This window comes from Saccostrea echinata, unplaced genomic scaffold (assembly GCF_033153115.1).
Source record: "Saccostrea echinata isolate AGI-Se365-2 ecotype Australia unplaced genomic scaffold, CSIRO_AGI_Sech_v1 ptg000008l, whole genome shotgun sequence".
In the NCBI taxonomy this organism is placed as follows: domain Eukaryota; kingdom Metazoa; phylum Mollusca; class Bivalvia; order Ostreida; family Ostreidae; genus Saccostrea; species Saccostrea echinata.
The window spans coordinates 7,162,760-7,180,809 of record NW_026889757.1 but is presented as its reverse complement, the minus strand read 5'-3'; the positions used below and the strand labels follow the sequence as shown (position 1 = coordinate 7,180,809).

At 35.0% G+C, this 18,050-nt stretch overlaps 1 protein-coding gene across 1 annotated transcript; it reads right to left on the bottom strand.

The window, feature by feature from the left end:
- Positions 1 to 428: 428 nt before the first annotated feature.
- Positions 429 to 17,525, bottom strand: LOC133180999 (uncharacterized). The gene is made up of 9 exons (XM_061315501.1): positions 17,206 to 17,525; positions 10,238 to 10,348; positions 9,832 to 9,981; positions 8,339 to 8,482; positions 7,763 to 7,917; positions 7,321 to 7,474; positions 3,411 to 3,569; positions 3,010 to 3,140; positions 429 to 1,644 (listed from the first exon to the last, which is right to left on the bottom strand). The coding sequence occupies exons 1-9, from the start codon at positions 17,269 to 17,271 to the stop codon at positions 1,581 to 1,583; spliced, it is 1,134 nt and encodes a 377-aa protein (XP_061171485.1). The 5' UTR covers positions 17,272 to 17,525; the 3' UTR covers positions 429 to 1,580.
- Between the last annotated feature and the right edge of the window lie 525 nt (positions 17,526 to 18,050).

The window sequence follows — 18,050 nt, the reverse complement described above, 5'->3', positions numbered from 1 at the left end:
GAGGCCTAATTTGCATGTAAATCTTGTGCGGCTGTCTTTGTGTTTGACGTCAGTGGGCGGGGACTATTGAAATTGACATGTGAGGCCTCATGTAATTTAAATCTATTAATCTACATTTTTAAAATCTAAATTTATAATTTTATTTCACAATGAAATGGAAATATAAGGAATCACTGTCTAGTTAGTAGAGTATGCCAGGAACATCAACGATAGTTGGAAACGTGGGATAATTTATGCATAACGGGCTTTGCCCATTATGCAAATTATCCCACGTTTCCAACTATCGTTGATGCCCTGGCATACTCTACTAACTAGACAGTGATTCCTTATATATATATATATATATATATATATATATATATATATAATATATATATATATAATATATATATATATATATATATATATATATATATATATATATACTACAGTTGAACTTCTGTATCTCAAACAAAGATATCTTGAATACCATGGATATGTTGAAGTCATTTTGAAGTCCCAACTACTTATTCCGAAAGTATTTTACCTTGGATGTCTTGAATCCTCGGTTTTCTCAAAGTATTTTCTCGGTCCCTTCAAGTTAGAGATAACAAGGTTTGACTGTATATTTATATAGAGAGAGAGGGAGAGAGGGAGAGAGATACCGTAGATAGATATATACAGTCAAACCTCATTATCTCGAACTTGATGGGACCGAGAACTAACTTCGAGATATTGGACGATTCGATATATTGAGGGTAAAATACTTTTAAAAGAGAAAAAGTGCTTGGAACTTCCAAATCACTTTGACATATCCATGATATTCAAGATATCCATGTTCGAGATAGCAAAGTTTAACTGTAGATAGGGCTGCACAATAATATCTATATTCCGGTATATTGAGATTCGTTAGCAAAAAATATCGTATTGCGATGCATTTTTTTTCAGTACCAATATACCAGCAAAATACTTGGGTTTTAGATTTCTAAAGTAAAGTGTAAAATTTAATGTCAGAAATGTTTTCAATCGTGCCAGACAGTAAGGTTGTTGTTTTATGGATGAATTTTGTTGCAAAACTGTAGTGAAATCAACAAGGTTTTTTCTTGTGACAACGTAATTATAATACATGTAGTTACATGCATTCTGCTTATAGATAAAGGATTTAAAAAAAAGGAAAAAAAACATCTTAAAAGTCATTGAAAATATTGCGATACTTATCGCAATACAGATAAAAATATTGCAATATATTGCTATACAAAATTTCCAACCAATAGCCAGCCCTAACTGTAGATAATGAATTGATGCTTACAAGAAGTGATTTTCATTCCCCATGGCTTTAGAATATGTTGTTTACTGAACAAATGTAACGAATTATGTTTATAAGTAAGTAAAATCATCCGTCCCTAGCACTTTGTTATAGTAATTTACTGTATTCAAATTCCACTAAAGAGATACTATTTTTACATACTACACACTGGTTTTTAGAACACCATAATTATTTGTAAGACTACTGCATGCATGCATATATAAGTCCATGTATATATATGTTACTAGTAGTCACTGCACATGTTAAATAAATGTGAAATCCATCTTCCACTGATCTACGTTTCTTCATTTTTTAGTTCCTTTTTCTCCATGGTACCTTCATTTATCATTGTAAAATACCTACAATGTATAAATATGATACAATTATTGTGCATCTGAGCTCAGGTGGTCCCCTTCCTTGATATTAGTCTTATATCTTACAAACCTAACTTAAATTCTTGACCATTTAATGTACCCTTAACTGATCTTAACCATCTGCATCCTTTTATCTAATTACTGCAGAGCCATGCTTTTCCAATTTAACCATCTTGCCATGCTTTACTAGTTGTCTAACCTCTTAGTCATACTACATATAATATAGTTGAACTTAGTACAAGGAAGTCACAGAGAACTCAAAATTTGCTTTTTTTAAAACTGAGATTCTTTATATCTATAGAGGGAATATAGTGAAATGTCTTCTACAGGATTTGTAAAGTTTATTACATGTATAACCTAATTTTCCTTATAAGCAAGTTTTCATAACCCAAGTTTTGATGTACATGTATTTGTTGATCCAACTCCTTTCTAGATACCTGTTGATCCATCTTCTTTGTAAAGTATGAGGTACCTATTGATCAAATCTCTTTAGCCATGCTCCTGAGGTACCTGTTGATCTAACTGGTTTAGCCAAGCCTTACTGAAGTCCCTGATTAAACTTCTTTAGCCATCCCTTTCTGAAATACCTGCTAATCTAACCTCTTTTGCCATGCCTTAATGAGTTCGTACTGACCTAACTTCTTTAAACAAACCTTGCTGAGGTACCTGTTGATCTAACTTCACTGAGGTACCTGTTACACTAAATTCTTTAGCCAAGTCTTACTGAAGTACCTGCTGATCCAACTTCTTTAGCCAAGCCTTGCTGGGGTACTTGCTGATCTAACTTCTTTAGCCAAGCCTTCTTGATACTACAGCCTATTGTTAAAATCTCCTTTTGATATCCTTTTGATCTAATCTCTTTAGTCATGCCCTCGTTGATGACAAACTTGAGTTACCTATTGATCAAACTTCTTTAGCTATGACTTACTGAGATAATAGCTGATGATCAAACCTCTTAGCCATGCCTTTCTTTTGTACCTGTTGATTCGACCTCTAAGCCATGCCTTACTTTATAAGCTGTTGATCCAACCTCTTACTTGCATCTTATTAACATACCTCTTGACCCAACCTCTTAGTCATACCTAACTGAAATACCAAGGAATCATTTAAATTTTTGTGGTCAAATTTTGTGAGCAACTGGTTCACGATGAAGTAATTTTGTGGGTAGCTCAAATAAATAGAAGAATCATTGAAACAATACTTGGACAAACTTTGTGGGTATGCATATTCATGTGAAAGGATGACCCAAAAAATCCATAAATATTGGTTCTCCTCCAGGATCAATGATGATTCCAAAGTACTTATTGTCTAACCTACAAATGTTGATCTAACCTCCTTGCCATGCCTTACCTAGATATTTGTTGATCCAGCCAATCTTTGTGTAGTAATTTTTCCCTCCATGACTTGGGGATGGCTTCTAGTCCAAGTTTACATGCTAACATTGCACCAGCCACACAGGCATTGGTATCTGCATCACCTCCCTAAAAGCAAAGTGCATGGTGTTCTGCATACATATTTACACTGCAGGCTTCAAAAGCAGAACATTCAATATATATAAATTGGCATTGTATGTCCTTAATGCATTTTATAAACTCTATGACAAATTCTAAGGAAAAAATTATGACTGATAAATAGCATAAATTAATCCCACCTGGAAAAAAGTACATCTACAGTATCTGTACAGTTGATGTCGCAAAATTTGAAATTTAATATTTTGGAAAAACTTAATGCTGTCTCTTTTTCTAACTTACCTGCAAAACTATTTTGGTAATTGCCTTGCGGAAATCTTTCTGTTTGAGTGCCCAAAAAGCTGAGCCCATAGACTTAAAAGTGTAGCCAATTTTTCCTGCTCCATCAAGTTCAAGTTTCTTTATGTCAGAACATTTCATATACATCAGGAGTTCTTTTTTCTACAGAAAATAATTAAATTATGAAGAACATTTCATATTTGTGGAGAGTTCTTTTTCTTACAGAAAATAAAGTATGGAGATTGATGAAGAGATCTTACAACCCAAATCATCACATATTACACTAGAATTAAGGTCAGCGGTTTGCATCACACACACAATCTAACTGTACATTTGTAATTAAACAAACATATAGTAAGTATAATATCTTCATTTGTATATAAAAGAAAATCTTAAAGAGACTTGCCATTATTTTTGTTGTAAACAATGCAAATATCAAGTTCCAAAAAGTACAAAGAAATTGTAGCTTTTCTTTGATTTTAAAATCCTCACTTCATCCTGTTAACTTATATAATTTTCTAAACCTTTATAGGACATATTAATTGAAAAATCCTGAAAAAAGTTGTACAGCTAAACTTATTCATTTTACTTATACTAGCATACTGGTAGATTAAATACACATTTTTATTTTCATAAATTTTGAAGGAAAAAAGCTTGTTTGTAGCAAGTGGCCTTAAACAACCATTGGAACAGCCTATGATCAGTTCAGTAATAAGCTTAATAGTGTATTCAGTTTGAATAGTAATAAAACTTAAAAAAAAAAAACGAGTGGTCAGCTAAGAAATTTCATACGTATTGAAGGGTGGGGTTGGAAATCAAAATAAAATATGCATTCTATAAAATGCCAGTCTTCAGTGGACAAAGGGTAATCTTACAACAGACGTAATTTGCAGAGAGATCGAGGTGTAAATATAATTAATATAAACTGACAAAAAAGGTAAGGCTTTGCATCCACAGGCAAGGTAATAAATTATAGAAAAAATTTTAAGAAGTCTCTCTTAACCATTCATTCTAATGCATCCCCACCACCCCCACTTATGTTGGTTTGTTCCCGTTTTGCACACATTTGAATTTCGGGTATTGGAAAAAATGTGTGCAAAATGGGAATTTGTCCAGGTAAGATAATTATTTAATTGCTATAGTTCATATCATATAGAAAAATTTTATGATTAATTTTGCATTTGATATTTTTATTTATTTCTGTAATTTCATAAGAAAAGAAAAATATTTTAAAACATAACAAGAGGCCCATGGGCCACATCGCTCACCTGAGCACATTGGCTAGGCAGAAGCACAAATCAGTTCAGTATTGAAAAGATTACCTGGGGTGGGGGGGAAGGGGGGGGGGGCTTGAATTTTAAACTACCTGATGATGCTTCCATGTCAATATAACAAATGGCTTTATTGTACTTGAGAAGATTTTTAAAAAATTTTCCCATATATTCCTTTGTAAAAATTTGATCCTCCATTGTGACTCCTCCCTATCCAAGGGGTCATCATTTGAACTTGAATCTACACTACCTGAGGATGCTTCCATATCAATATGACTAAACATAGCTTTCCTGTTCTTGAGAAGAAATATTTTTTCTATATGTTCTTATGTAAAACTTTCGATCCCCCAGTGGGCCCCATCCAACCCCTGGGGGTCATCATTTGAACAAAATTGAATCTACACTACCTGAGGATGCTTCCATATCAAAATGACTAATCATGGTTTGCAGTTCTTCAGAAGAAGATATTTTCCTATATATTTCTATTTAAGACTTTGATCCTCCATTGTTGCCCCATCCTACCCACCGGGGTCATGATTTGAACAAAATAGAATCTACACTACCTGAGGATGCTTCCACATAAATATGACCAATCATGGCTTTGCTGTTCCTGAAAAGAAGATTTTTAAAATTTTTCCTATACATTTCTATGTAAAACTTTGATCCTCCATTGTGGCCCCGCCCTACCCCCGGGGGTCATGATTTGAATAAATTTGAATCTACACTATCTGTGGATGTTTCCATATAAATATGAACAATCTAGGCTTTGCTGTTCCTGAGAAGAAGATTTTTCCTATATATTTCTATGTACAACTTGGATCCTCCATTGTGGCCACGCCCTACCCCCGGGGGTCATGATTTGAACAAACTTGAATCTACACTACCTGAGGATGCTTCCATATAAATATGACTCATCATGACTTTGTTGTTCTTGAGAAGATTTTTAAAGAATTTTCCTATATATTTCTATGTAAAACTTGGATCCTCCATTGTGGCCACGCCCTACCCCCTGGGGTATTAGTTTGTACAAACTTGAATCTACACTACCTAAGGATGCTTCCATATAAATATGACCAATCATGGCTTTGCTGTTCTTAAGAAGAAGATTTTTAAAGATTTTTCCTATATAATTCTATGTAAAACTTTGATCCTCCATTGTGGCCCCCCCCCCCACCCCCTGGGGTCATGATTTTAACAAACTTGAATCTACACTACCCGAAGATGCTTCCATATAAATATGACTCATCATGACTTTGCTGTTCTTGAGAAGAAGATTTTTAAAGATTTTTCCTATATATTTCTATGTAAAACTTTGGTCCTCCATTGTGGCCACGCCCTACCCCAGGGGGGTCATGGTTTGAACAAACTTGAATCTACACTACCTGAGGATGCTACCACATAAATATGACTCATCATGGCTTTGCTGTTCTTGAGAAGAAGATTTTTAAAGATTTTTCCTATATATTTCTATGTAAAACTTTGATCCTCCATTGTGGCCACGCCCTACCCCCGGGGGTCATGATTTGAACAAACTTGAATCTACACTACCTGAGGATGCTTCCACATAAATATGACTCATCATGGCTTTGCTGTTCTTGAGAAGAAGATTTTTAAAGATTTTTCCTATATATTTCTATGTAAAACTTTGATCTTCCATTGTGGCCACGCCCTACCCCCGGGGGTCATGATTTGAACAAACTTGAATGTACACTACCTGAGGATGCTTCCACATGAGTTTCATCTTTCCTGGCCCTATGGTTCTTGAGAAGAAGATTTTTAAATGTTGCCATTATTTTTTCACCAATTCCTAATTATCTCCCCTTGAAAGAGGGCGTGGCCCTTCATTTGAACAAACTTGAATCCCCTTTACCCAAGGATACTTTGTGGCAAGTTTGGTTGAAATTGGCCCAGTGGTTCTTGAGAAGAAGTTGAAAATGTGAAAAGTTTACAGACAGACAGACAGACAGATGGACAGACAGACAGACGGACAGACAGACGGACGCCGGACAAAATGTGATCAGAAAAGCTCACTTGAGCTTTCAGCTCAGGTGAGCTAAAAAAAATCATAAATACTTATCAAAACTCTAATTATATTCATATGATACTAACTGGACAAGTTCATTTTTTTAAATAATTATGATTTAATTCTTTAAATTTATTCTTTTAAATATATATCATAATGCATTGGTAAAATACAGGTAATTCCAGGTAAATCCAAAATGGAGATCAGACTATAATTGCTATCAAAACATATTTCACACCTATTGTTCTAATTATCGAATGTGTGAAAAATGGGAATTCACACACCTCTTGGTCCTATCTAAAATACATACAGAGTCAAACTTGATATAAAGTATGTCTTATTGCATGTGAAAACAACATACCAAAGTTTAAAGTATCATAGTACAGTCACGGAAAAAGGTACTCTGGTATATAGGAAAAAACATAATATTTTTGAAAATAGACAGCTAAATAATGTACAAATAGGCGGAGTGATTATGAGAGAGCACCCACAGCTCCTTGCTGAGACTTTATAAGACTTCAGAGAGCTCGTGTAAGGTAATATCTTATGTAAGACTTTTCTTTCTTTCTGAAACATAAATCCTGTTATGATGTTAAATGAAATGAAGAAAGAAACTAACATGTTCCTCAGTGACGATGTATTTGACAGCATAGTCGTATGCATCTTTGATGATGAGGCTGATATTGTAATGTCCTGTCTTGTCAATGTGTTTTCTGTTTTTTTGTAACATCATTGCTATGGCAACAGAAACAGCCACAGAGGAAGCCTGACATCTGAAATCCAAACAAAAATCAGCTTTCATAGTTTTATGAATTGTGCAATTTAAATTTTCCATTTATAATTAGTAAAAAAAAAATAAAAACAAATAAACCTCCACATACCAGTGCTATAACTTTATTCAAACTTTTCTGCATGAAATCACTGGTAATAAAACTTTTCCAGTGAAAAAAAATTCAGTGAAAAATACTGATGCCAACCAAACGAAGATACATTTTGATTTATATAAGAAAACTTCCATATTCTTTTATAGTTCTATTGAAATAAAGGACAGACAAACAGACCTGGGATCATAGTGTGTAACCTTGGCTACTTCAGATGCATTTTTTGCCACTTGTTCCAGATCTTCAAATCTATGCACCCCTAAAATAGAAGTCCTCATCACAGCTCCATTTGGTGCCAAGTAACACTGACTCTCTCTCCACACATGCTCAGAGGCCTGGAACAATAAACAAACTCAAAGTACAATTATGATACATGTACCACATGTATTTACCAGTAATAGTAATCCTTTCTTATAAACTATTATTCCCCACCTATATAATAGAATATGAAATCAACATTTTGACTGTAAAGTGTTTTAATATTTTCAACTCCAAAACAAGATACTCAAAGGCCAAAATGCTCATATGAGTGTCATATTTCTATTCCTTTTGATGAAGTATTAATGGAATGTTACAAATTGTAAAAAAGAAAAAGTTTAAAGTTCTTTAGAATTTCAGATTTTCTATCTGGAAACAAAATTTTCAATTATTTGTTGGTGGTCCACCTGGTGGATACATTTTATTAATTATTTCTAGTTTATATCTGGTTATAAGTCAGGGTGTAACTTTAGAGGGTAATCTAATTAAGTTACATACTGCATGTGGATCATCTAAAAAAATTTTCTGGTGGAGGACAGACTGTGTGGTTCGGCCAATCCCCAGCCCCCCAGCGTCCCCTAGCTCTGGTATTCCCTTTAACATCCATTCCTTCAGTCGACCAGCAATGTCTTTACAATTCACCTGGAAATACATCATTTTTATCATAACATACAATGAATCTAAAAAGCATGAAAATTTAGAACACTACATGTATTTGTCATTTCTTCTTAAATCTAAGTTAATTTCAGAATCATTCTGTACAGAATAGTTTGTATTAGAATTACATGTATCCTAAACTGGCATTTTCATTGTTATTAGCCATTGCAAAATCAGGAAAATATGAAACAATTCACAGACATTAATGACCTGCAACTCTGTAGTTACTTACCTTTCCATGATTGACTGCAGGATAGAGATCACAGATCTGAAACACAGTAGTTACTCACCTCTTCATTGTTATCTGAGACTCAGTAGTAGCTCACCTCTCCATTGTTATCTGAGACTCAGTAGTAGCTCACCTCTCCATTGTTATCTGTGACTCAGTAGTAGCTCACCTCTCCATTGTTACCTGTGACTCAGTAGTAGCTCACCTCTCCATCGTTATCTGTGACTCAGTAGTTACACACCTCTCCATTGCTATCTGAGACTCAGTAGATACTCACCTCTCCACTGTTATCTGAGACTCAGTAGTTACTCACCTCTCCATTGTTATCTGTGACTCAGTAGTAGCTCACCTCTCCATCGTTATCTGTGACTCAGTAGTTACACAACTCTCCATTGCTATCTGAGACTCAGTAGTTACACACCTCTCCATTGCTATCTGAGACTCAGTAGTTACTCACCTCTCCATTGTTATCTGAGACTCAGTAGTTACTCACCTCTCCACTGTCATCTGAGACTGAGTAGTAGCTCACCTCTCCATTGTTATCTGTGACTCAGAAGTTACTCACCTCTCCATTGTTATCTGTGACTCAGTAGTTACACACCTCTCCATTGTTATCTGTGACTCAGTAGTTACACACCTCTCCATTGTTATCTGAGACTCAGTAGATACTCACCTCTCCACTGTTATCTGAGACTCAGTAGTTACTCACCTCTCCATTGTTATCTGTGACTCAGTAGTAGCTCACCTCTCCATCGTTATCTGTGACTCAGTAGTTACTCACCTCTCCATTGTTATCTGTGACTCAGTAGTTACACACCTCTCCATTGTTATCTGAGACTCAGTAGTTACTCACCTCTCCATTTTTATCTGTGACTCAGTAGTAGCTCAGCTCTCCATCATTATCTGTGACTCAGTAGTTACACACCTCTCCATTGCTATCTGAGACTCAGTAGTTACACACCTCTCCATTGTTATCTGAGACTCGGTAGTTACTCACCTCTCCATTGTTATCTGAGACTCAGTTGTAGCTCACTTCTCCATTGTTATCTGTGACTCAGTAGTAGCTCACCTCTCCATTGTTATCTGTGACTCAGTAGTAGCTCACCTCTCCATTGTTATCCATGATGGATTGTAGGATGAGGATCATTTGATCCGAGTCATCAGTCCAATCCCCCTCTTTCCAACGCGCTCTATGAAAATCATCAACAATGACTTTGTGTTGGTATTCCAAATTTTCTTTCAATGTTCCATAATACTGAAAGCATGTTTACAAATTTAATTAACTATTTCAAAAAATGTTCTTTTGCTCAAACAAAAACGAAATGGTTTTTCCCTTGACTTGATGATCACTTGCATATTCTCTAACCTCAGCCTGCCTGTAATTCCAAATCATTGACCATTATGCCAAATTAGACAACATTGTAGTTCCAAATAATACTGTGACTACTGAGAGGTTGTTGGATTTATGTTAAAATTCAAATAATATGTAATTAGTACAAGTTTCAACTCACTTGTTTAGCTTCTTGTTTGGTTAAGAATTCCGTCAACAGTCCAATGGCATCACCCACACACTGGCCATAAATTACTGCCTGAATCTGATGTTGTACCTCAGAACTCAGAACCTATGAACATGTACCTGGGTATGTAGTAAAAATGTTTATCCAAAATTCTTCAAATACTTTTATGCCTTATCCTATTCATGGAATTACAAAAATTGATTGTGTTTCTATGTCTCGGCCACAAAGTAGGTGGGACATTAATAAAATGTGAATTTTTGTTCACCATTCTGTGCTTATATCATGCAACACTTATAACACCAATTAACTTTAAATTTCTTGCTATTTACTGAGAGATATTGAGCTGAATTTTCAAAAGTATAATCTGACTTCAATTACACCTATAAACATGCAAAGTTTGAAGTAATCTAATACTTCCCTGTTTCACTGTTCACAAGAAATTTCAACAAACGTTTAGGAAAAAACTGGGTCCTGGGCATAAAAAGTCAACTAGAATTTTCTGGATGAATTGCAATAGTACTGTATATCTTACAATTATGATGTTACAAGATTTATTGCAATTAGAATAAAACTGAAGGAGAAGTAGCCTTTTAAAATAATTTTACATAAATTTTGATTTAAGTAACCATGGCAACATCATTCAACAAAATCAAAAAGCAATAATGGCAATTATGTATCTCAGTGAGTCTATTTGTATGCCAAGTTGTACTGAAATCAGACAAAACACGTAGGAGGAGTATTGTTTTGAAAGTATTTCAAAAAAATTCTATTTTTAGTAACCATGGCAACACCGTTCATTAAAATCCAAAACTGGTATAGAGGATTATGTATCTTATGCCTTGTTCACACGGAGAGTTTAATTCACAGTAAATTAATGTGAAGCAAAATAATGCAAATTAAATTGCGTTCACACGACAGCTAATGCAAAGTAAACTAATGCGAATTAAAATTCTATTTCTACAGTAAGGCTATTCAGTAAGGCTAATATGACATCATTTTCAAATCATGTCACCATATGCAGAGCAGACCCATATGACATTCTGTCATAGTGTCTATACACAGTTCAGTGATTAACATATTTTTTCTTTGTTTTTCATTAAAAAATAGCATAAGTACCTATATCTGACCACCAACATGTGGCATGTGACTTTATTCTGCCCTTATGCATGCATCAAAATTTAATTCGAATTAGCTTCGCTTAGCGTTCACACAGAGCTAATGCGAAGTAATTTAATGCGCAGTAAATTAATTCAAATAAAACTTATTCGCATTAAATTCCCCGTGTGAACGTGGTTTCAAATTTAATTCGCAGTAACTTACATTTAATTCAAATTAAATTCTCCGTGTGAACAGGGCATTAGTGTAGTCTACTTGTGTGTCAAGTTATACTAAAATCAGACCAAAACTGTAGGAGGAGTAGCATTTTGAAAGTATTACAAGGAAATTTCTAATTTTAGTAACCATGGCAACACCGTTCATTGAAATCAAAAACAAATACACAAAATTATGTATCTTAGTATAGTCTACTTGTGTGCTATGTTATAATGCAATCAGACCAAAACTGTAGGAGGAGTAGCATTTTGAAAGTTTTTCACAGAAATTTCTATTTTTAGTAACCATGGCAACACCGTTCATTGAAATCAAACATAGGTAATCAGAGATTACAGAGCTCACCTCAACAAATGTTGTCTTTAAGTAAGGCAAAGTCCCACACTAAACTAATAATCTAGGAGTGTGCATCCCTAGATGCAACATTATGCAATTTTGGTCTGATAGGGCTTGCAGTTACTTGGTAATAGACTTATCTGAAAACTTAAAATTAGTCACTCATCCAGAAAATGTAAGTCAAATCTAGCATCCGAAGCAAGTTTGAGATTGTTCGTCCCTTGATTCAGATAGGCCTTATAGTTACTTGGAAATGACATCTGTTCCAAAAACTTTAACCTGGTCACTTATCCGGAAAATGTAGGTCAGATCCAGCATCCGAAACAAATCCAGTAGTGTGAATCCTTAAATGTATCATCCATGCAAGTTTGGTCAATATAGGGCTTATAGTTACTTGGAAATGAGATCTACTCCAAAAACCTTAACCTGGTCACTCATCCAAAAAATATACGTCAGATCCAGCTTCCGAAGCAAGTCCAGTAGTGTGAATCCTTAGATGTATCATCCATGCAAGTTTGGTCAATATAGGGCTTATAGTTACTTGGAAATGAGATCTACTCCAAAAACTTTAACCTGGTCACTTATCCGGAAAATGTAGGTCAGATACAGCATCCCAAGCAAGTCCAGTAGTGTGAATCCTTAGATGTATCATCCATGCAAGTTTAGTCAATATAGGGCTTATAGTTACTTGGAAATGAGATCTACTCCAAAAACATTAACCCGGTTACTCATCCGGAAAATATAGGTCAGATCAAGCATCCGAAGCAAGTCCAGTAGTGTACATCCTTTGATGTATCATCCATGCAAGTTTGGTCAATATAGGGTTTATTGATACTTGGAAATGACATCTGCTCCAAAAACTTTAACCTGGTCACTCATCCAGAAAATATAGGTCAGATCAAGCATCCGAAGCAAGTCCAGTAGTGTGCATCCTTAGATGTATCATCCATGCAAGTTTGGTCAATATAGGGCTTATAGTTACTTGGAAATGAGATCTACATTGTACTCCAAAAAATTTAACCTGGTCACTCATCCGGAAAATGCAAGTCAGATCCAGCATCCGAAGCAAGTTCAGTTGTGTGCATCCTTAGATGTATCATCCATGCAAGTTTGGTCAATATAGGGCTTATAGTTACTTGGAAATGAGACCTGCTCCAAAAACTTTAACCTGCTCCAGAAACTTTAATCTTCTCCAAAAACATTAACCTGGTCATTCTTTAGCTGAAATTGCAGCATCTGAAACCTTGACTGGTACAATGAAACACACTAGCATCCTCCATGCATCTCTGACTAATATAGGTCATAGAAGTATTTGAAAAGAAAACTGCTCCAAAAACCTTAACCTGGGACGCTGACGCCAACGCCGGGGGTATTACATAAGCTCCCCCAACTTCATTGAGGTGAGCTAAAAACCGATACCGTCATAGAATTATGTATCTTAGTATAGTCTACTTGTGTGCCAAGTTATACTGATATCAGACCAAAACTGTAGGAAGAGTAGCATTTTGAATATATTTCACAGATTGCAAAACCGTTCATCGGAATCAAAAACCAATATACAGAATTATGTATCTTAAATTAGTCAAATCGTGTGCCAAATTATATTGAAATCAGGCCAAAACTGAGGAGCAGTAGCATTTTGAAAGTATTTTATAGAAATTTCTATTTTTAGTAACCATAGAAACACTGTTCACCAAAATCAACAAGAGGCCCATGGGCCACATCGCTCACCTGAGCACATTGGCTAGGCAAAAGCACAAATCAGTTCAGTATTGAAAAGATTACCTGGGGGTGGGGGGAGGGGGGGGCTTGAATTTTAAACTACCTGATGATGCTTCCATGTCAATATAACAAATGGCTTTATTGTACTTGAGAAGATTTTTAAAAAATGTTCCCATATATTCCTTTGTAAAAATTTGATCCTCCATTGTGGCTCCTCCCTATCCCAGGGGTCATCATTTGAACTTGAATCTACACTACCTGAGGATGCTTCCATATTAATATGACTAAACATAGCTTTCCTGTTCTTGAGAAGAAATATTTTTTCTATATGTTCTTATATAAAACTTTCGATCCCTCAATGGGACCCATCCAACCCCTGGGGGTCATCATTTGAACAAAATTGAATCTACACTTATTATTAGTCTACCTGAGGATGCTTCCATATCAAAATGACTAATCATGGTTTGCAGTTCTTCAGAAGAAGATATTTTCCTATATATTTCTATTTAAGACTTTGATCCTCCATTGTGGCCCAATCCTACCCTACGGGGTCATGATTTGAACAAAATAGAATCTGCACTACCTGAGGATGCTTCCACATAAATATGACCAATCAGAGCTTTGCTGTTCCTGAGAAGAAGATTTTTAAAATTTTTCCTATACATTTCTGTGTAAAACTTTGATCCTCCATTGTTGCCCCGCCCTACCCCGGGGGTCATGATTTGAATAAATTTGAATCTACACTACCTGTGGATGTTTCCATATAAATATGAACAATCTGGGCTTTGCTGTTCCTGAGAAGAAGATTTTTCCTATATATTTCTATGTACAACTTTGATAGTCCATTGCGGCCCTGCCCTACCCCCAGTGGTCGTGATTTGAACAAACTTGAATCTACACTACCTGAGGATGCTTCCATATAAATATGACTCATCATGGCTTTGCTGTTCTTGAGAAGAAGATTTTTAAAGATTTTTCCTATATATATATTTCTATATAAAACTTTGATCCTCGTGGCCACGCCCTACCCCTGGGGTCATGATTTGAACAAATTTGAATGTACACTACCTGAGGATGCTTCCGTATAAATATGACTCATCATGACTTTATTGTTCTTGAGAAGAAGATTTATAAAGATTTTTCCTATATATTTCTATGTAAAACTTTGATCCTCCATTGTGGCCCCGCCCTACCCCGGGGGTCATAGTTTGTACAAACTTGAATCTACACTACCTGAGGATGCTTCCATATAAATATGACTCATCATGGCTTTGCTGTTCTTGAAAAGAAGATTTTTAAAGTTTTTTCCTTTATATTTCTATGTAAAACTTTGATCCTCCATTGTGCCCCCCCCCCTACCCCAAGGGGTCATGATTTTAACAAACTTGAATCTACACTACCCGAAGATGCTTCCATATAAATATGACTCATCATGACTTTGCTGTTCTTGAAAAGAAGATTTTTAGAGATTTTTCCTATATATTTCTATGTAAAACTTTGATCCTCCATTGTGGCCACGCCCTACCCCCGGGGGTCATGGTTTGAAGAAACTTGAATCTACACTACCTGAGGATGCTTCCATATAAATATGACTCATCATGACTTTGCTGTTCTTGAAAAGAAGATTTTTAAAGATTTTTCCTATATATTTCTAAGTAAAACTTTTATCCTCCATTGTGGCACCGCCCTACCCCCGGGGGTCATGGTTTGAACAAACTTGAATCTACACTACCTGAGGATGCTTCCACATAAATATGACTCATCATGGCTTTGTTGTTCTTGAGAAGAAGATTTTTAAAGATTTTTCCTATATATTTCTATGTAAAACTTTGATCCTCCATTGTGGCCCCGCTCTACCCCCGGGGTCATGATTTGAACAAATTTGAATGTACACTACCTGAGGATGCTTCCACATGAGTTTCATCTTTCCTGGCCCTATGGTTCTTGAGAAGAAGATTTTTAAATGTTGCCATTATTTTTTCACTAATTCCTAATTATCTCCCCTTGAAAGAGGGCGTGGCCCTTCATTTGAACAAATTTGAATCCCCTTTACCCAAGGATACTTTGTGGCAAGTTTGGTTGAAATTGGCCTAGTGGTTCTTGAGAAGAAGTCGAAAATGTGAAAAGTTTACAGACGGACAGACAGACAGACAGACGGACGCCGGACAAAATGTGATAAGAAAAGCTCACTTGAGCTTTCAGCTCAGGTGAGCTAAAAACCGATACACAGAAATATGTATCTTAGTCTACTACTGCCATATAATATTGAAATCAGACCAAAATTGTAGGAAGAGTAACATTTTGAAAGTATTTCACAGAAATTTCTATTTTTAGTAACCATGGCAACACCGTTCACTGAAATCAAAAACAGATGTACGGAATTATGTATCTTAGTGTAGAGTACTTGTGTGACAAGTTATACTGAAATCAGACTGAAACTGTAGGAGGAGTAGCATTTTGAAAAATTGTTTACAGACAGACAGACAGCTAGACAGATGGACAACTTACTATTGCATAAGCTCTTCTGGTCTCTGACCAGTAGAGCTAAAAAAAAAAACATAAGGAAGACCGTTCAAATGCTTAACATTATTTCATATATGCTATATCTTTAATCTTGTAATGTATTGCATTATCAGATTGAATGAGGTGCAGTGTTTTCCCAGCCACACTTCAATTGATATAAATGCCACTTAGAAATCAAAATTCAAAAAATAAATGTTATAAAGTCCACAGAGATTTTATTCATAAACCTCAACCCCTAGCCTGTTACAATTGATCCCAAACCCTTTACTTTGAAATAAAGGAAAAACACTGGAGGTGCTCTAATGTGTGCCTTTTTGGGCATCTGTATCCTGTGAAATGAACTTATTAATAAAGTTATCTGCATGTTATAGGAGGAATTTTTTAAAAATCTGTTTAACAAATAAAATATTCTTTTATAGAAACATACTAATGCTGATATTCCTTTATAAATATAACTGTTGTTCTTAAGATCTTTTTTCACTTCTGTAAAAGTTCATTAACTTAATTAATTTTAATTTTCTTGTATCAAATTTTGTGGTATTGTCTAAATTGGGAAGTGTAGATGATGAAACTCATTTTTTGATAACATGTAAAAAAAAAATATGATCATCAAAGAAATTTTTCAGTCAATTAAAAGTTTATTTCCAAATTTCTTGGCGTTAGATGATGAACAAAAACTTTTTTAGGTTACTCAATACTGAGGACAAAGAAACTCTTAATTTTGTGGGCAAATTCATAAGTGATAACATGTTGCAGTAGCCATACACTTTTATATATAGTATTCCCATTAACTGAAATAGTACAATATTATTGTTGAAATGGGCAATGTCATTTACAAATTCGCATATCTTTCCCTTATTATTGTAATAACTTCATACTTGTCTGTTACATGTGTTATGGGCTCTATAAAATTAGAAAATAAAATGTTCTGTTCTGTATCTGCCCTATCATTTTTATTAATAATAATATTTTTTTTAAAAGATGCCAACAGTTGTGATAAATACAATGTGTGTGCGTGTGCATGTGAGAGAGAGGGAGAGAGAGAGACTCACCATAGACTTTGCTGTCGCCATCGAGTTTAAAACAGGTTGCGCTTCCAATTGTGATTGGAAATTCATATAACTAATTTATCAACACGTGTATGTTGTACATACTAAATCGGTGGGGTTCCTAAATCGGTTGGTATTTCCCGTTGGGCAAGCACTAAAAATAGTCATTACACCAGTTGTAGACCGGCCTCGCCTGTCTGATATGCGCGATATACAGTAGATAGAGGCAGGCATTACCAATCTACATTATGAGATGAAAGTAAAATAACAGATTTTGACATAGAATTTCCTCTACTGTGGTTGATTTTATCCTTGCTAGATTAAATTTGTTTTTCCTCAACCCCACCCTCTTTCAAAAACTTGTTTTTAATGAACATTTTTCTGAATAACGATCCCGAATTTCATATTATTTCAATAAATCTTGAAGAGATAAGAATGCCACCATTTTCTTATGAACGGATTTGAAATATTGACAATCAATTTGCAATTTTTAGGATATTCTATTACTAGTATTTTATGTCTAACACAATAATGACTCTGCATGGTGTTTTGTTTACATTGACAAATTTGCGGAATGCTGAGCCCGAATTAATAATGTTCAAAATATATGATGTATATATATATTCCAACTTTTAGGATTTTTTTTTTTCATCTCATGTTTACTTGAGAAATTCAAACTATAATATTTTTTTACAAACAGGGCATAAGAAGTCAGTTTACATCATTTTATTAGATAATTTGATTTGTGTGATAACGCCCGAGTATTTCCGAGAGGTCACAAAAGCGTCTTTGACAACATGACGTGCCCATGAAATGACCTACAGTGATGACTGATTTGCCATAACTTT